At 38.3% G+C, this 20,908-nt stretch overlaps 1 protein-coding gene across 1 annotated transcript in view; it reads right to left on the minus strand.

The window, feature by feature from the left end:
- Positions 1 to 8,565: 8,565 nt before the first annotated feature.
- The window catches only part of LOC126273309 (synaptic vesicle glycoprotein 2B-like), a 124,550-nt gene continuing 112,207 nt past the window's right edge, over positions 8,566 to 20,908 (minus strand). The window contains exon 12 of the mRNA XM_049976852.1: positions 8,566 to 10,154. Coding sequence (XP_049832809.1) covers positions 10,105 to 10,154 — 50 coding nt within the window. The 3' untranslated portion in view covers positions 8,566 to 10,104. The remainder of the gene's footprint in view (positions 10,155 to 20,908) is intronic.

Below are 20,908 nucleotides of genomic sequence, written 5' to 3' on the forward strand. Positions count from 1 at the left end.
AAGTTGAGTAAGTGTGACTTGTCAGAAGGAACATGAGTCAAACTGAAGTACTCACCCAGGAGAAGGAGAAGAGAAAGAAGCAGGAAAATGCACACAGTAAATATCCCATTGATATGTTAATAGGCACCAATTTTAGTGATTCTATGAAAAATATGGTAAAATATCAATTTTACAAAACCATCGCATTTATCTTGTAGAATAAGGGCGGCAAAGAAACTGAGTGTTTTACTTATTTCTCTTTTTGTTTTCAAGTGGATTTGATTTTAAAAAGGGCCAGAATCAGTAATCATGTATGAGTGGGAGAACAGTTTCAGAAAAGGCTTACTATTTTGGATTTTCATGAAGAACTGAAGCATCAGGATTAGAGGCCAGTGGTTTACTCAGGTGGAAAGTGGATTCATACACATTACATTGTAAATAAATGTCAGTGGCACTGTATGATGTTTTCCAAAGAAGTGTTAGTCACCGTTTTTGCTATGGAGGGCATTGGCATATGAATGTCTAGCATTTAACAGCACTCCACTTGTAAGAATACTGGAGTGTACCTTGTTACTATAGTGTGCTCTCAAAGTGGTGAACAATGGCTCCCTAGTTCTGGATTGGCAGAAGCCAGTCAACTGTGGCTTTCCTAGATTTTGTGCCCAGCTGCTACCAATCGTGGTGATCTAATACAGACCTTCGTGCATGTTACCATTCAGAAATGATTGTTGCTTTGTGTTCTTTTTGTTGCTACAATGTGAATTTTGCTATATGACCTTTTTAAGTTTGAACTGAGAGAGCTGATACTGTAATAGGAGCAACAAGCATCATCATTCAACATGAAATTATGTTTGGACTTTACGAATCCTGTAAGCTTTTGCTATGCCCCTGCTTCAGTTTTTACTTTTGTTGATGTGTAATAAAGTACATTAGCTGCTTGTTAATGAAGGGACCTGTTAATTGTTTCTAAGTGTTGGAATCCATATTAAATCTTAATATCAATGCCCCTTGGAGCATAGATTTATATGTGAGCCTACTTGATGTAAGTGCAGCTTGTTCCCTCAGCACTGTCGTCACTGCCCCCCCCCCCCCCCCCCTCCCTCCCCATTCCATGCTCAGCAGACAATGTTCTGGAAGTCGGTAGGTTGATCCATGTGAACAAACTATTCCTCGTTCCACATTTCTCGTGTGTAAACATGGCATTACTGCTGCCCAGGTCTTTAGTTCACTTTGCACAATAACACAAGAAGATTGTTTCAATTAATGCAAAAGTAGCACATTATCAAACAATCCATCCAGAAGCCTTATACACAGCAGAAACTCTGAACACTGTAAGAACAGGATCACTTACAAAGATAGAACTTGTGGAACAAATGATTCTCGGGGAAATATTGGGACCTGCAAGAACAGGATACAGTTAACATAGAAGTTAACTGGTTTGATGCAGTAAACCACAGGTTATTTTGATAACTCCACAGATAGCTCTCCACTGTGCTTGCACCTGCAACACAGCTGTTTGCATCATTGAGGCATTCAAGCCACCTCACTTTGTCTAGATCCATGGTTCATGGGAGGCTTTCTCACATATGTGCTAACAATATTTTACAGATGGCAATTAGAATGTGGAAATTCTCACATTTTGACAAATTCTGTAGTTCGTAAATACATTGGTATAAAAGGGAATTTTTCGAAATTTGTAGAGAAATGATAAGCAATTATTTAAAAAGAAGATTAACTACATAGTTAAAAGTTAGTTTGTGTATCCATTTGTTTATGAATCTCCTGTTTAATCTGTGACTGATTCTCTTAATTGCTATTCTATGTAGAGGGTGCACCTGAAGTGGTCATTTGAAGCAAAAATTCTAGTAATTGAGAGCTCTAAAATGCATAACTTAAGAGCTCTGAACAATTCTTTAGTAGATGTGTATTTTACAGTGGCGGATGTGAACAAGCCCTCATACCTCTTAAGGTATGCATTTTAGAGGCCACATTTACTAGCCATTTCTACTTAGAATGGTTGTTGCTGTCATATCCCTTAGTAATGACCATTCCTCTTGGCACATCTTGTGTAGTATGTTAGTCAATGTTGTCGTAGAAATGTATACTTTGTAACTTAGAAACGAAGTGTAAAATAACACAGTGATTCATTTAAAGAATTGGCAACGTGGCATCTGTGATGGCAAAGTGATAAAGTTGATCGGCATGAAAATATTCTGTTCTGCAGCATTTTCCTGTGCTTAAAAGTTCCAGGTTAGCGTATTATGTTATTGTACAGGAAGCTTTTGGAGTGGGGGAAAAGATTGTCATTACAGCTTTAATATTTGTCTTCCTACCTCAAAAATCATTTAAGGGTATATTGCAAGGACATGAGGCATTACATCAATTTATTTTTTTCCATTGATTTGTAAATTTAATATGAAATGCTGCCTTACAGTTTAATCATCATTGTGTTATTGGTAACAAAATAGTATCATCACAGAATGCAGATTTTCACGAATGGTGTTTGTGTCCTTGGTGAATTTAGTGTTGTTGGAATTAGGCTGTGGTCCAAGGTATATTTCTGTGCCTAATGCGGACACATACAAATAGTTCAGCTTGTTGCGCTACATGGAGCAGGAAACGGCTATATGAGTGTTTATAATCTCTTATGATGACTCCAGCATTAGGAGACAAAATGTAAAGTACAGAAAGGTGCCTTGGACCATGGTCTAATGCCCATGTAAAATAAAATAAAAATTCTGCTGTAAACTGATTCACACAGATAATGGTTCAATGCAAATTTTTGTCCTCAAACATGAATATCTGTCTTTATGTACAGAAATCAGAAAAAAATAAATAAATAAATAAAAAATTGCTGTTGGATGCTGGAGGCTTGGGAGCTCATTAACTGGGTTGCACTTTTGAAGGGTTTGTAATATAGTTGACCCACACCTGTTGTTGACCATTAGCACCAGCGGGACGATTGGTGCATCAACCCTGGCATAGCCAAATGATGAGTAGGTGTAGACTGACGTGATAACAGAAGCAGTAGAGTCCACAGCCTACCAGCTTTTCCCATCAGCACACATTACTTTTGACATGCACATAGTATTACTGACAGTAATCTTTGAGAGTGGTCTGGAGGTTCGGATGGGCATCACATACATTCATGTTTAGTGCTAGATGAGGTTACAAGGCAATACATATCCGCACTAAACAGATGTGCCACTAGTCTGCCTCTGTCATGTTCAGCCACTTTAATGGCCATCTTGATTTGCCAACCTGTTCCTGGTTTAAAAAAAATACGTTTTATCACAGCCAAATAACCACTCAAGTTCAAAGTTCAAGTATGATAATATACGAAATTGTAAATTTTACATATTGTGGTTTGGACAGTCAATTGTTATTCGTGTCCTCTTGGTAGAGAGTTCTGTATGGTGACGTTAACATATTTGATGACACAGTTTGCACTTGCACATTGCATTTGGTTCAAGTTATGTGTGTTGTTGCAAATAAGGTGGTGCAAATTATGGACTGCCATTCAGGTGGTCACATACTTCATCTTAAAGTTTTCCTTTTTCCATGTTCGATCATGCCACCTGTGCTGTAAAATTCTGCAGATATGTCTTCCCTGTTTTCCTTCAATATTTTTAGTAGACGTTCTGGAGTGCTGGTGTTGGGTAGCATAGAGTTTGTCTATAGGCCTTCAGTGGAGGAGGATTCCCTCACCAGCAGTTATACGAGACTCAAATGTGTTGTTTTGGACACACTGATTACTTTCTTAAATATAGGTCACCAGCACTCTTCCTAGTGTCATAATTTTTTTTACTGAGTGATGTGGTCCAATGATTTCTATACTGTATATCAGTATTGGTGAGATTTTGGTGCTGAGTAGGGCCACTGCAGTCTCTGGCTGAGGGGTCCAAAGTTTTCTGTTTCATGGATAGCCATTATTGCCTGCATTGCTTTCTCTGTTACATGTTTTGCGAAAGATTTTGCACTTGTTTGTATCATGACCCCTTAGTTCTTGAAGTCTGGTACGATTTTCAGTTTTCTCTCCCGTATGAAGATCTCCGCCAATGCAAGTGCACTTCTGAGCACCATCATTTATGGTTTTGCCACGTTTATTTCAAAACATTGTTATGTACCAGTCTTCTATATTGTTTATTGTTTTTGTAGCTTTGCAGTGTCCTCTGATCCTATTACAATATTGTCTGCTTGTGCATGTGAGACTACACCCTCTGTTTGGGGTGTTCTTACACTTTCTTCAGCTGCAAATATAAGTAACACAGAATTCAGTGGGTTTGCCTAAAGTACTCTGTTTGTTTGGAGTATCGGCTATGGTAGGAAGAGGTCATCTGAGATCCTTATTTTGTTTCATCACAGTATTGCACTTATGATTCATGTCCATATGTCGTTTTTACATTGGATTTCCTTTAGTTTTTTTGTCACTAGCTTTCTGTGTATAAATGCAAATGCTTTTGTTAAGTCTATAAATACTACATAAAACTTTTCTCTCTCTTGAAGGGCATGTCAGAGTTGGTCTTCCTTTCCTGAATCCCATTTGGTTGTCGTGAAAGTACTTGTTGATTCTTTCTGTTACTGTTTTTGTGAATATTTTAAAAGATAAGTTTTCTAGTGCTATGTCTATGTATTTGCTAGATCCTTGGAGTCTCCTTTCCCATTATATGGCGCTTTTATTATTGATTGTCTCCACTGTTATGGAATGGAGGCTTTTTATTTGTACTTATTTTAGAGTTTTGTCTTCATTGGCATTAGTATTTGGGTTGTATTTTAAATATTCATTATGCAGTCTAGCAGGACCTGCACCTGTTTTTGTTCTTGGTGCTGTTAATGGCATCTTTGACCTCTGTGCCCAGTGGGACGCATTCCATAGTTGATTGTGTCAATGTCTCTTGTTTGCCCTCATGTCAGCCTTTTATCCCTTCTTGTTCAGTGTGTTTTTGAAGTGCATCTCCTTCCCTTTCGTGCTGGTGTATGTGTTTTTGCTCATTTTCTGGGGTGTGATGCAATATATTGGTCTCTTATGGCCCCTCCACTAATTTCTTTTCTTCTCATTCCCAGGATGTTCTTTGCTTTTAGAGTTTTTTTATGGATATATCATTTTTCAGCATAAGTCCTGAGGAGTGTACGGTTCTCTGTGCACCGTTTTTGTTGGTGTAAGATTTCTAGTACATGTTTTCTTAGCCTGCAACATGCAGTATCAAATTATTTTGTTCCTAGGATTGGTGACTTGTCTTAGTAATTCCCCTAACACCTCTGTCGCTTTCTCTAGTCGCACTTTGTCTCTTAGCATTTCAATTTGTTTTATATCGTCTGATTTTGCTTCCATGTTCCTGATGCTCATTGTTCTCAAAAGTGCTTGTTCCTCCTTTTCTATTGCTTTTTGCCACTCTCCTTGAATTCGTATTTCCATAGTGATATGTTTACAGAGTGGTGTGTGGTTTGCAATACAAAAAAAAAAAAAAAGGTTCAAATGGCTCTGAGTACTATGGGACTCAACTGCTGTGGTCATCAGTCCCCTAGAACTTAGAACTACTTAAACCTAACTAACCTAAGGACATCACACACATCCATGCCCGAGGCAGGATTCGAACCTGCGACCGTAGCAGTCGCACAATTCCGGACCGCGCGCCTAGAACCGCGAGACCACCGCGGCCGGCGTTTCAATACATAGAGGTGTTATATTGCACATGGCTGGTCCTCCAATGAATGCAATGTCTATTGTGCTTTCACCATTTTGGGAACGGTACTGGGTGACAATTATTGAACTATATGATAAAAACTTAAATTAGTTACATACTACAGTGTGCACACATTTTATTCAACATGTAAACATCACTATAGATATTCGGATTTAGGATGTGACATGTTCGATAAGCCTGCCATCCCAGACAATGATGTGCTACACACAAATAGTGAAATTCTGCTTGACCCGCTGAAGTTTATGAACATCTACACTGTCGATGACCTCCTGAATGGGTCTTTTCAGTTTGGCAGTGGTTTTGGGGTTATTGCTGTATACCCTGTCTTTAAAATAGCCCCACAACATGTGTTCAGATCCGGAGAATATGGCGGCCAACCGAGGCCTACACCTGTGAACTCTGGGTACCCCCGAGCCAGAATTTGGTCCCCAGAGTGCTCTTCCAGGACTCAAACACTCTCCTGCTTAGATGGGGTTGAGTTCCATCTTGCGTGAACCACATCTTGTAGAAATCAGGGTCACCTTGGATAATGGGGATGAAATCATTTTCCAACACCTCCATGTACCATTCGGTAGTCCCCTTGCCATCAAGGAATATCGCACTGATTTTCCATTACTGGACACTGCATACCACACAGTGACCCACTGAGGGTGAAGAGACTTCTCAATCATGAAATGCAGAGTCTCAGTCCCCCAAATGTCCTGTACCAATTTTTTTTCACATGCAAGTGGCCGACAACAAGGTGCATGTGCGTGCACATACTAATTCCCATCGTGCTCTGTGGCCTAGAATGCACTTTTAATGTCCTAATGCAAACTGTTAAGAAGGTATGACAATTTTATTTCATATAGTTCAATAATTGTCACACTGTGATTAGGTCTGTTGGGACTGTTTCCTAGGATAAGTCTTCTGCAACTTTTCCATTATTATTTTTACTTCATAGTTTTTTTTATACCTCTGGCAGTAATGAGTGGTTTATCATGTTTTCTCTGAGTGGTCAGCTGTCCTATTTTACCTTTTTTATTTCAATGGCTGTTTTGTTTGGCTGGAAGTATGCTGATAGTTATAACGTGTTTTGTTTCTGCCAGGAGTGCATATTCCTGTTTAATAGTTGTGGTTATCGGTGTTAGTTCCGGCTTTATGAGGACAGTTATTCTTCCTGTGGGTCTTCCTCTGTCACCTTGTTTTGCTTGTATGTGAGTGCAGTAAAATTGCAGGTGTTGCCAGTTTTTGGTTAAAAATGTTTCTGTTAGGATTGCTTTGTTATATCCCTGTAGAAAGTCTCTTTGAGTCATGTTCATTGCCCTTTTTAGACCTGTATTCCATGGAATGATCTTTAAGATTCCTACTACTCGTACTTCTTTGTAATTTTTGGGTGACGTTCCTTGTGTCTTGCAGGACTGATGACCTCGCTGTTTGGTTCCATAACTCCCTCTCAATTAATCAGTCAGTCAGTTCCTTGTGTCTTATTGAAAAGTCACCCCTCCATTTTCTTGGAAAGACAGGGAAAGCAAAAGTGTCTGACAGTGATTCCTGTTGGCCAGAATTCAGCTTTATTTGCTGAATCTAAATTGTGAAAGGGGAAGCCTACTTTAAAAGGACTTTGTATTAGCGTTTTTTTTTACCAATTCTTCACATTTCACATCCTCTTTGATTCCCTTCTTATGGGGAAGTTGTTTTATCGATCTTGGTGTTGTCTCAGGTTTCAGCTGTCCTATGTAGAGCCTTACCTGCAGTTCACAGATTTGCGTATCATGGTCCAGTGCCAGTCAATGTTTTCATGTTGCTTAGCTGGTTGCCTCTCTCTTCTACAGACAACTTCAGTCCCTTGTTCTTCATTTACATTCATTTGCATTTCTTGATCTTGTGTCATATCTCCTGAAAGCATTTCATCTTCTTTCAAGTGAAACACATTTTCTGTTTGACTATCCATGTTGTTGGGTCTTTGCTGTGGTTTCGACCCCTATTATATTGTATTTTCAGATTATTCCTTTATCAAAATATTTATTTTGTTTGTGAAATTCTCCACCATGAGACATGTAATTTTTGCCTCTAATATTGAGTTGTGGTCGAGCCACTGGTTTTCATAGTTATAGATTGTCCTGCTAGGTATTGGTATGTGATGGTTGCAGCTCTCAGTTTCTTTTATTGAGTTAACATATGGTGCCACTTGCCCTGCAGTGCTGGAATCCTCTCCATCTGATTGAGAGTCACTAACTTCATTTTTCGAGATCATTATGTCTTTATTTTTAGTGTTTTCCATGCTCACATTCAGTTTTATTACACTCAAACATTCTCTCAAGGTACCCACTGCTTTTGAGGTATCATCTTTGATCTCTTTCATGAGGTACCCTCTGATTTCCACTATATTTATCAAACTTTATTGAGCACATTTAACACATTTGTTTGCTATTTCTCTTATCTGGTCCTTATTTAACAAGTATATGATAAGCATGCATTCTGGCTCTGACTCAGTGTCAAGCTCTAATATACTGAGGATACAATGACCTTTCTGAATCGTACTGATCCATTTACCTTGCCTGGAGTGCTGCAACTGTCTGTTAATATTAGACCTATTCATGTTCTCACTCACCAGTCAATCATTATTGTGACTTTGGAATTGTAATACCATCAAATGTTTTTTCTGTGTATGATTTCCAACTTTTCTACTGGGTAGTTAAGTTCTATTGTTACTGAATGCAGATGTTTTATTAACAGATGATAAATTGTAATATCTGTTGTGATATAATGACAACTTTGTCATCATTAGGGCTTTACAACAATACTTAATATAAAACATGTTCTATTATAATTACAGTAATAACTATGTACAAAAGCACAGTAAGTCATTTAATGATGTAACAATTAGTAAACTCTTCAAAGTCATAAAATGGGACAGCACCTAACCAGTCACATAATGTTTGTTTAAATTCTTGTTCAGGAAGATCTTGTACAAACAGTGGACGTTTATTAACTTATTTATGGCCCATTAGCTCGTAGCTATTAACTGATTTTGACAATGTATAGCATTATGTATAAAAGTACCTATTGCTATTTCTATTGCAACACGGGATGTTTTCTCAACTTTTTATTTTTAAGAACTACTGCATGCAAATTAAAACAGACCAGCTATAAAAATGTATTGTAGTAATAATTTTTTGTTCAGAATACAAATGTTTACAATGTGTTTTATATGGAGACCTGTCAATTACTCTAATGGATCTCTAAAATAACAAGACATCACACAACTGGCATTGCCCCACAGAACATAATGCTCTAAAAAGTGTAAAGTAAGATCAGTTAAGTTCAGGTGAATAATTTAATAAAGTAACATCAGTTAAGTTCAGGTACATAGTTTATAAGATACTTCGGAAAATAAATCACTCTGAATGGTGTGATACTAATATATTTTACATTTATCTTCCACAATAATTTATCATTTAAATGTCCACCCAAAAATTTAATACAGTTAGGCTCATTACAGGCAAGGTTGTCCCTTAAACTAAAATCCATTTGTACTGTCTGATGGTTTAAACTTCTTTACTATATTTTGTTTGAAACTAGGTAAAAAACAGGAGAAAGTAAATGTATCGACAGTAGACAATCATTACAATTCTTCTGTGCCAGCAGCTTTACTCAACTGATACTGGGCTTGGTAACAGAAATTCCTACTTTCTCAAATGATTCTGATACAGTGTGCCTTTTTTGTCCCAGAGTTGCTTTTTTACATAAGCTTCCCCATTTTTAACTTAAGTTAATTTAACATAGTCTTTTAGCTATCATATAATTACATAACATAAGTTGTTTTTTTAATGTTATTCAATGTGTGAGACACCTGTACTTATTTCTGTATAATACATAGTATGGATTCAAACGTCCTGCTATTAAGATACCATCATTTATTCATGTCGTCTCAATACACTTTGAAAAAATATAGCAAAACCTGTAGTTGATCTGTACAAAAGTACTTAATATAAATAAACCTATTGATATTTTGATTTTATTATTCATTCAACATAATTAGTAGTGTATGTCTATGTATTATTGACTAGAATTTCACTCTTCATAAACAAACAATGATAACCTGGGCACATTGCCGCTTAAGTACTGTGAAAATGCATCCTATGTCTTCCAGTCACAACACCTCATTTGCTTGAGCTAATCGTAACACTGATGACAACTTAGTAATCACGCGAGAAAACACACTACACAGGAGCACAAATTTCAACTGCTACTAGAGTAGAGGTAGTTTTTCAGTGTCTCAAAACATTTTTGAAGTGTGAGCCTCAGCTCAGTTTTATTCATGCAAGCATTACTTGATGTATTCAGCCTCATCCACACAAGTAATCTATATTTTCATCCACTTACTGAAACATTTGATTTTAATTTTACACTGCTTGTTTCTGAATTATGTTGACGTCTATGATGCACTGACTGTTTCTGGCAGGAACATAGTCATACCAGCGTTCACTGAAAAAGCAAGATTGGTTATAAGAAGAATAGCTCTTAACCATGCATATTTGCTTGGAATGTGGAGCACCAAAGAGCATAACCAGCTGTGCATGTCAATATTTAAGAAGGGTGATCAGTACAGACAAAGTAAACTGGACAGCAGGAAACAAGGTGGTAAGAGTACATTGGCATTGAGGAAGAGGAGCTCGTAACAAATACTCTAAACAAATGCTGATATGGTAGTACCAAGTATGTGAGGGGAGGAAAAAGATGGATTTACTGAAATTATTTTGCATTTCAAACTCCATATATATACTGTCTCGTATCAGAACATTGTTCACTCAGACAATATTGTGTCGCAGTATTGTTGGTTTGCAGAAAATGTGCTATCATATGTTGAATAGAAAGCCATTCCTTTCAGCAACTGCATGTCAGAGTGGTTTATAGAAAATGTGTGAGCTAACATTTTGGTAGACTAATTAATCCATAGACTTCTTTGTTAAATGACTGTTCTGGTTGTTCCAGGGGCTTTTAGTTTATAGTAATAATTGACTGGACAGTTTTATAAAATACAGACATCAGAGATCAGCTCCTAAATGAAGTGTGAGAGTCCCATAAGTCCTTCAATAATGTAACAACATTTCACTCGCATACTGACAGTAAAAGGAATAGAACCACACTTTTGTCATGTAGTTCAATGTACAGCACCAAAACAGATTTGATATATTGGAAGTAAATGGAAAATTCACACCAGAAAATATATCTTTTACTAAACAGACCATCTGAGGAGCATACTTCTTGTTATGCACCACTATCCTGACCTGAAATGCATCAAGCAACGTTGCTGTTCAGGGTCATGATTATGGGCTGAAAGGAAACTGATTCTACCAAATATTCTCCCCACACAATACAGAATAGGTTTTGGCCATCTTGCCATTCTGATCAGAACCCAACCTCTCTCTCTCTCTCTCTCAATCCATTTCCTTGGCATACAGTTTATATTCCTGTAAATGATTGTTGTCAGTTTTGCTCTGTGCATTCATCTACCACATCTCCAATCCTGTTGCTGGTAAGACTTGATCAAGGGCAGAACAGCTTCAGAGATAACACACATCACATAGTAGCAGACTTTGAATCACTGCTCAGCATTTTATATTGGCATGGCAACCACATAGTAATCAGAGAGAACTTTCCCCTGAACAAACAGTTTCTATAATTCTTACTCCACAATGTGTGCCGTTTATAGCCTTCCCCACAATGTCTGACAGATTGACAAATAGGAGCTTACTGTGGAAAAAAAGGATTGTTTGCTGCAAACCAAGCCATGTATCTTGTTCTTGTTGTTTACATCCTTTGCTCAACCTCCCATGAGAGGGAAAATGAGGGCAAGGGTAAGGGTGTGGCATTGAGACTATCACAAGTTTAAACCAGGGGGATGGTGAGAATTGAGAGTGTGCTAGAGGGACAATTCCTGCCTGTGTAATTCAGGTTCTGGGCAGGAGTATCCAAATGTCATAAGTACTTAACCAGCTATGTAAGTCACTGGTACAGTGGCATCCCACATTCAGCAGCTACACAATCAAGTCAAGTTCACAGCTAGCCACTGTTTGGCTGTGGCCTTTAATGTGGGTAGACAGCTGGTTAGTTGGCATCATTGGATATAATGTTGCATAGTAATTGCACACTGGTGGAATAATATAACATGCCGGGTTTCCACAGAGGGGCTGACCTGTATGGCGTAGGTTTGGGATAGGTTTAACATTTGGATGGGCTAGCACATAGTGTAGATGGGTGGGTAACAAAATATTACTTTGGATGATGAGGGGAGGATTATGGGAAAAAAATCTCCTGACCTCAGAGTACAAGAAGACATAGTCAAAGCTCTGATGATGGATTTGGTTGAGGTATTCGACACCTGCATGATATTGGTACGTAAAAAGAGAACTGCTTGGTGATTGATTAATAATGGCAACAATTTAGTTCTGCCATAAGAATTGGCATGAAGAATCTCATTCTGTACTAATTGGGCAGAATATGACTGTCTTTAAAGGTTCTGGCAAGGTTATCATCATAGTTAAGTAACTTCTGCTTTCGATTGCAGATGCAGATACCAAGGATAAAGAGGACCAACATTTTAATGTGAAATAGGTGACTGTCACAATGTAGTACTGTTGATAGCTGTATTTGATATAAACACAGGCTTTTATGGGGCTATCTGAGAGTGTGAGAGCAGCATATAATAAGTAGCTCACTGAATTGAGGTGGGTCAAATGAAGCATGAAATGTAGTTAAGTGGAATAACTCCCTCTCATATAATTCTACTCGTTAACTATTGTTTCTTCTTTATGTTTCACTCACAAGAAGGAATCCTTTCTATCCAATTAATACCTAAAATCCATTTTCTGGTTAAGATTAATTGATGACATTTTCTTCATCTGTACTTAGTTCTTCCATCTTCGTTCTTTCCTCCATAGCATTGACATCTACTCCAAAATTCATGTTACCTGGTCCTTCTCAACTCAATGATCCATGTTCGTAGATGGCTCCGTAAATAAATCAGTTCATATCAAGTGCACCAACCATCAACAGCACCTCCGTTTGACTGCTGTCACCTGTTCCATGCCAAAAAGTCTTCAAATGGTTCAAATGGCTCTGAGCACTATGCGACTTAACTTGTGAGGTCATCAGTCGCCTAGAACTTAGAACTAATTAAACCTAACTAACCTAAGGACATCTTACACATCCATGCCCGAGGCAGGATTCGAACCTGCGACCGTAGCGGTTGCTCGGCTCCAGACTGCAGTGCCTAGAACCGCACGGCCACTCCGGGTGGCCAAAAAGTCTTCCGTATTGCCTCACCACATGAAGCTGTATCTGCAGTGGAAAGCAGGAGTGTCAAAATATACCAATAACCTCATGAGAGCCTTTATTGATGGACAATATCCTATCCATCTCATCCATAAGCACTTCTCCTGTACCATCTCCTCTGACAGCTATAAACCTGTTAACCAGCTGCTGACCAGCAGTCTAGTGTCATGGTGCCCTTGGAAAACTAAATCACATCTTTCACCAGGGCTTTGACTACCTCTTGTCATGCCCTTAGACAAGGGTCATCCTATCTGTATTCACCCAAAGTAGTGTTCTGCCACCCACCCAACCTACACAATATCCTTATCTGTTCCTGTTCCAATCTTGCATGCCATGGGTCTTTCCCTCATGGATGACCCAATTGCAAGACTTGTCCCATATGCCATATTGAAGTACATTCACAGGAATTTCCACTTAGGGCCACATGTGAAAGTGACCATGTTGTATATCAGCTATGCTGCAACTACTGTGCAGCATTCTATGTAGGCATGGCAGATAACCAACTGTCTACTTGCAGGTATGGCCACTGCAAAACTATGGAAAACTGCAAACTTGACTACCCACTTACCAAACATGCTGCACAGCACAACAGAGGAATTCAACAGCTGCTTCACGAGACATGCGATTTACATGCTCCCTTCCAGCACTAGTTTCTCTGAACTACTCTGGTGGAATTGATGTGCCAGCATATGCTGCCCTGTCGCATTCCCCCTGTTGTGAACCTCTGCTGACCTGTTACCCACTGCCTCACCTTACCTCTTTCCTTCTCTCTTCTGTCTATGTCACTCCTTTCCTGTCCAGATCATCTCCTCTCCACCCCTCTCTCCTCCCCTCTCCCTCTCCCCTTCTCTCTCTCTCTCTCTCTCTCTCTCTCTCTCTCTCTCTCTCTCCCCCCCCCCCTCTCTCCCCCCACACTCACTTCACCTCTATGGCACACAATAGTGTGCATTTGGGTGGTTGTGTATGAAAATGTGTATACTCCCTGCTAGAAGAGGAGCCAGAGCTTGAAAGTTAGTTAATACTATATTCTGCTACGTGTGTCTGTGTGCTGTACACCAGTCTGCTATAGGGTTGTGGTTGCCTTTCTGTTATTTTATGTATTGTTCCACCTAGGAATTTCCATTATTGTTATAACTATACCACTTTTAGTTAAAATATCAAAATTCTTATCTAGGTAATATTTTTTTTAAGTTTAATTATTTACCAGATTATCTGGGCTACACTAATTCCAGTGCTGTGTTTGGTTTATCATAAAGCATTTTATTTTAAGAGAAAGATGTAATTTACTACATTTGAATATAGTGATTGTAAAATCCAACAATGGATAATCCAGCATAGAATAATGAAAATATTATGAAAAGGATAGTTTGCTGCACACCATATGGCAGAGATGTTAAGTCACAGATCGACACGACAAAAAGACTCAACCAAGTAAGCTTTGTCTAATCTGGAAGAAGGCCTTTGGCCTAAAGCTTATGTGTTTGACACTTTTTGTTGTGCCTATCTACAACTCAGTGTCTGTGCCATATGGTGAGTAGCAGTCTATCCTTTTCATAATATTATCATGTGAGTGTAAAAATGTCACAAACTAATGATTAATTCCAAAAGGACATAACTAACTTGAAAGACCTGATTTTCCTTCTTCCATTAAACATCTTACTTTTTTTGAAAAGTTATTCATAACTGAAGTTTCCTCCATCCAGGAGATACTTCCATTATTTTGACTTTTAAGCAAGCTTAATTTCGTGAATTAATGTTACAATTTTGTTGCCTTAATTTGACCCAGAAAATACCTTTGTTGATCAGAACAATGTGCTAATTGATTAACTGAGTAAATTCGAAAAATTAAAAACCTATGAAATTTACACAAAACTTGGTAATTTTCCTTTGACATACATATGTTATTGACAAAGTAGTCCATTCAACATTGTTAACTTTGCAGTTATGTAATACATAGTTAAACCAAATTGTTACTTGGTTCATTATAGATCGGTCACCAGTAATTTGAATGTTTATCTCATTGTAAAGCAATATGTATATATAGAATTCACTCATACAAGTACAACCACCAGACAATAGGTCTTTGAGTCTCAGTGTAGCTGTTGCCCGTAAACAGCTGAGTGCAAAAGTTTCCTAACATGTAAAGATATAAGTGCTATAATCATTAAATGTAAATGTGTTTATGAACTTTTTTGAGCAGTATGTCTTTAGTCATCAACATAGTAACATATCAATGTAAAAACATGTTAGCAAAATTTCAGTGCCTCTCTCTGTAGTACATTAATAATTGACAATCTTCTTTTAAGTTGTGGTTTATGGAGCTCAATTGTTTGCAGATACATGTGCTAAATTTGTTATTGAAATGTGCATTAAGGATGTTGTCACTGTTTAAAGGCTGTCAAGTACAATTAGTAGTCTGAGTTGTTTGTTTTGACTGTAACCAAAGTCAACAGAAAACTCTGATCATAACTTATTTTGGCATTACCAAACGTGAGATAATCTCAAATTTAACTCAATGGTGATGTGAAAATTACTGAACTGTTAGGTTACAAATCCTACCAGTTCCAGAGAACAAGACATCAGGATTTTCATGTTACCAAAGGACTGCAGAAATGCAACCAGGTTAATAATGTGCAAGTGGATTTAGGAGTAGGTGTTAAGTTTCAGAATGAAAGAGCAGAAATACTGCTATGTGTCCAAATCATGAAGGCACCCTCTATGAATGGTGCTATGAGGTTTATACTAGATGATTGTAGATCTGGGGTTGAAATGAGATACTGCTGTGGGACAGAATGTGATTGGTCAAAAGGATTAAGAAAAAGATAATGGGTTTGGTAAGAGCAGGATGGTAAGGGTGGTTATGTTGCATAGTAGCAAAAAGATACAGCTGGCTACTGGCTACAGGTGCTGCTGAAAGAAAGCAGAAGCTCTTTCTGTGGTAATCTTGTAAACAGCCATGATGAGTCAACTATGAGGGAGACTGCTGGGGTTGAATTTGTGGAAGCATGTAAGAAGAGAGTGTGTGACGAATTGTTGGTGTGATGCAAGACATGGATTCAGATGGTGGTTTCTGAAATGGGCTAATGCTTCAAAGAGCTACTGGAAGTCATGTTGGAGTTCTGGAACAGGATTTGGGAAGAATATTAAGCCAGGTTATGAGATGAGGAATTCCTAAAAGGCTGTCAGAGACTGAAAGGGCATTTATTGTTTCCATCCTGGGAACTGCCATTATTATAATACCAATTTATATTTTTACAGCACTAATATTATATTTATTTGGCTCCATCTTATACACTATCAGCTTCTTCTTTCCTTTTTCTGTATTGCTGACTTTTTTTCCTTTTAGAGGCCTCTGTCCTCAGTCTCTACACAAATCACCTCCAACTCTTCAGTTACCCTCCGTGCTACTTCTGACTACTTAGAAGGAAAACTCCCCATCACATTCTCCTCAGATTTAGTGGTAAAATGGCCCAGTGGATAGCCCATGAAAAAATGAAGACAGGTCAAGCATGAAAATATGAAGGAGGTGTACTGAACTGCGAAAAAAGAACTGGACTGTTCACTGTTTTGATTTTGCTTCTTTTTCATAGTTCAGTACACCTTCCTCTTTTCATGCTTGATGTGTGTTCAGTTTTTTTACAGGCTATCCACTGGGCCTTCTTACCACTAAATTTGAAGGGGGTCCGATGGGGAGCTTCCCTTGTTAGGAATAGAAATATTGCCACATTGTGGTTCCTATACTGGAGGTCCTGGATATCTCCCCCAACTGAATTGTAATCATTCCTGTTGCCTCCATCATTTGGATTTCTTTTGCTGTATAGAAATGTCTCTGGATCCAGATACTAATGATGTGTTAGCGGTCTACTTGTGCTTGTCATTTTTGCTACATGGAAAGTACCAATTTCTCTATCTATATTTAATTTGAGTTTTACTGTAGTGACCATTCTCTGGGCAGTGTTATCAGATTGCAGAGTTCATTAAGCAATAGAGAATTGGGTGTAACTAGCAGAGACCCTCCGTCTGGGTCCATTCATCATCACTCACAACTTAATGGTTGTCATGCTAACATGTAAAACAGAAAAGTGGCTTCACATTGAAGTTATGGGGTTCCCATTTAATTTCTGTGTTTCTGATATGAGCTTGTTGATGATCTATACACCAAAATACTGGCCCTTATTCTGCACCTCATACCAGGAGGCATGAGCTACATTGTTTCTATTTTTATGTTTTTTGTGGTTGTGTAGATCATAGTTCATCAAGTTATCAGCAGAGTGTAAAGAGCTGGTGACTTGGATGCACTCACAGATTGTGTGTGGAGGTGGTTGCCTGGCACTCTACGACATCAGACAGCTGATGTACTTCCACTAGAAGAGTAGAGAGCAATCTTTTCAGTTAAGCAAGATGTATGATGAGTTTATTCTGTTTTAGTGTATTGTACATTTTAGTGCTATTGTAAATTTTAGTGCTATATACTTGTATATCTTGGCATAGAGTTTTAAATGGTCTTTCAGAAGTTAAAAATTCTCTGTTCGGTGAGTGCTGTAATTTTGATGGAATCAGAAATTTTCAAGTGTGATTTTATTATTTTATATAAGAAAATGAAGACTTCACTAATGGAAGGAATGGATAGTACTTTCAAACATTATAGCAGTGGGTAACATGGTACCCTTTGTTTGGTGGTACAGATGTTCCTAATTATTCGGTTTTGTGGTCCAAATAGCTTGTGATGGTTGTTGGAAACTCCTAGAAGATAATAACCCAACGAATAACTGACTCAGTGTAACGATGATAGATTATCTTTCTGTAGTTCATGGGCACTCTACAGTGAGCTTATCAGTGCTCTTTCTTTGTGAAGTACATGTTTGTTGCACCTAACAAAATATACAATGTAAATATGAATATTCAATTTGTTAACTAAGTAGTCTGTGTACCTTTGAATTTAAATCCTACCCAAAGCTTAGACCTAAAAACTCAAGTTGGTTTGATTCTGATCTCCTGATAATTGAAATGCGGAAAAATTTTGGAAAAACGCATTAATTCTAACATGGAAAACACCCAAACAGTCACAACACAAGCACAACTCACAAATGTAGGTCCACTGTCTCTGGCCACCGAGGCCAACCCCAGTGGCCAGAGTCCGAGTTGTGCTTGCATGAATGTCTGTGTGATTTCCAGTTATAGGAAGGCCTTTTGGCCAAAAGCTCACGTGTTTAGCAGTCTTTTTGTTGATTACATACGTCTGTATTTCATACAACCTAGATAATTTTTTTAAGGCAATATTGCATTTTTCACATCTTTTAAGGTAATTTGTGTTGTTCAGATAAGCTGCCATGTTCGCATCTGAATATTATTACATTTAGAAAGAATTCACTGAAACAAATTGACTTCTGAACAGGATATGCTGTTAATATAATTTTCTAATCTAAGTTTCAAAATCTTTTGACTTTGATTCCTGATTCTGGCTGGACAACAGACCAAACTGCTTTTGTCTTTTTTCTACATGGAGGATGAATGTATTCTTTGCCAGTTTTATTGCTGTCAATACAACTTTCCTAAACTTTTATAGCATTTAACACACACAGCAAAATCAAGGATTTTGTTATACAGGTTGTAAGGAAACTCCTGTTACAAACTTCTACGACTTGTAGAGGAGAGTGAGTACACAATATTTTGAATAGGAACCCATGTCTGGAAACACGCCATTTCAATTCTGTGATGGCTTCAGTTAAACAATTGAAAATCCAGGATGGGATAATGACAATATTATGAAAAGGATGGTTGCTACTCACCATTATAGCTAGATTACGAGTCACAGATAGGCACATCAAAAAGACTGTCCAACAAGTAAGCTTTTCGTCAATGGCGTTATCGGAATTATACAACGCACGCACGCACCCCCCCCCCCCCCCCACACACACACACACACACACACACAAACCACAGTCTCTGGCTGCCAAAGCCAGACTGCAAATAGCATTGCTTGATGGGAGAAGCAGGCTAAGTGGTGGGGTTAATGAGGAATCTGGGCTGGTGGGGGTGGGGGGGAAAATAGCAGAGTAACAGTGGAGGATGGTAAACTGCTCCTTGTGGGAGCATGCAGGGACGAGATGGGGAGGGGGTAGGGTAACTAGGTGCAGTCAATAGGTTAGACAGAGGATGGGGGCCATAAAAGCAGGGAAGTAAAAAGACTGTGGGTGTGTTAGTGGAATAGAGTATCGTGCTGGAATGGGAACAGGGAAAGGGATATGTAGGTAAAGAAGAATGACTAAAAAAAGTTGAGACCAGGAGGGTTACAGGAACATGGTTTATATTGCTGACAGACTTCCCATCTATGCAATTCAGAAAAGCTGGTGTTGTTGAGAAGGACAGTGAAGCCCTTTTTGGCCAAAAGCTTACTTGTTTGACAGTCGTTTTGGTGTGCCTATCTGCAACTCAGCATCTCCTTTTCATTAATATTGTCGTGGTTTCAGTTCAGATGTTTAACTCATCCCCTTCTCCTTGAGGAAGCTAACTGGTCCTGCATTCTTGATCATCAGACAGAATATTTTGGACCTGTTCTTGGAAGCTGTGGCATGGAATGTCCATCAGGAAATGTGGCTGTGGTTTCAGCATGGTGGTGCACTACCTTCATTTCTTCCATGCGGCTCGGAGACATCTCAGCAGACAGTGTGGTGAAAGATGGATAGGCTGAGGTAGTCCAACTGCGTGGCTGCTGTGATTGCTGGTTTTAACTCCTATGGACTACTACTTGTGGGCCCGTATACAAAGTTTGAGTTACAAGAGTTCTGGCTGCTGCACTAGAAACTGAACGGACACCAGATATGATGGAAAGTATGTACCAGAACATGCTTCGTAGGTACAATGTCTGTAACACCAGTGGTGGTTGCTGCATTGAGTCGCTGTTGTAATGGATCAGTACTGTTCTGTACATACATTATGCTAGGTTCCTTTTTGTTCTGGAATAATGATAACATATAAAATTTAAGTGTTAATACAAAAAAATTTACTTACGTGAGAAATGGATGTTTCAGTATGTTTCCTTTAAAACTGTTACCTAATAATTGTACTGTGTCATTCCTAATTCAGTTTTCCAAGCAGGAGTGAATGACTTAAACATCTAAATTGAAACCATCATACAACAGAAATGGCACGGTTCGAGGCACAGATTCCTATTAAGAATATTATGTACTGACTTCTGTCTACAAGTTTTAGAAGATTGTAACAGGAATTTCCGAACACCCTGTATAAAGAATGTAAATGTATTACTCGTACCTACTTCATATGGATCCTCTAAAATGTTTATCATTGGCATATCCTGGGATGTAGTACACTTCATTCCAATTTCATATTTTTTGCATGCCTGTTTCATGGCACTGTAATTTTAACAGCTAACAATGTATATTAGACAATCCTTACACATAAGTAATTGCAGGAGACACATACATGCTTAAAATATCTTGCACACATTTAATCGTATCTTTTTACTATAAATTCATTACTTACTTAATGAGATACTAGGAATTAATGGACAATGTCTATGAAATTGGTGGTATACCGCTTGATTTATTTTAGTGACAATGCTTAAAAGTAACTGGCAAATGTATGTTAGGTATCTCAGATGGAAAACCAGTCCTAAGCAAAGACAGGAAAGCACAAAGGTTGGAGGAGTATATAGAGGAAGGAGTACATAGAGGGTCTATATAAGGGTGATGTACTTGAGGGCAATCTTATAGAAATGGAAGAGGATGTAGATGAAGATGAAATGAGAGACACAAGATTGCACGAAAATTTGACAGAGGACTGAAAGTTCTAAGTAAAATAAAAGGCCCCAGGAGTAGACAACATTCCATCAGAGCTACACATAGCCTTGGGAGAGCCAGCCATGATAAAACTCTTCATCCGTT

This window comes from Schistocerca gregaria, chromosome 5 (assembly GCF_023897955.1).
Source record: "Schistocerca gregaria isolate iqSchGreg1 chromosome 5, iqSchGreg1.2, whole genome shotgun sequence".
Classification (NCBI taxonomy): domain Eukaryota; kingdom Metazoa; phylum Arthropoda; class Insecta; order Orthoptera; family Acrididae; genus Schistocerca; species Schistocerca gregaria.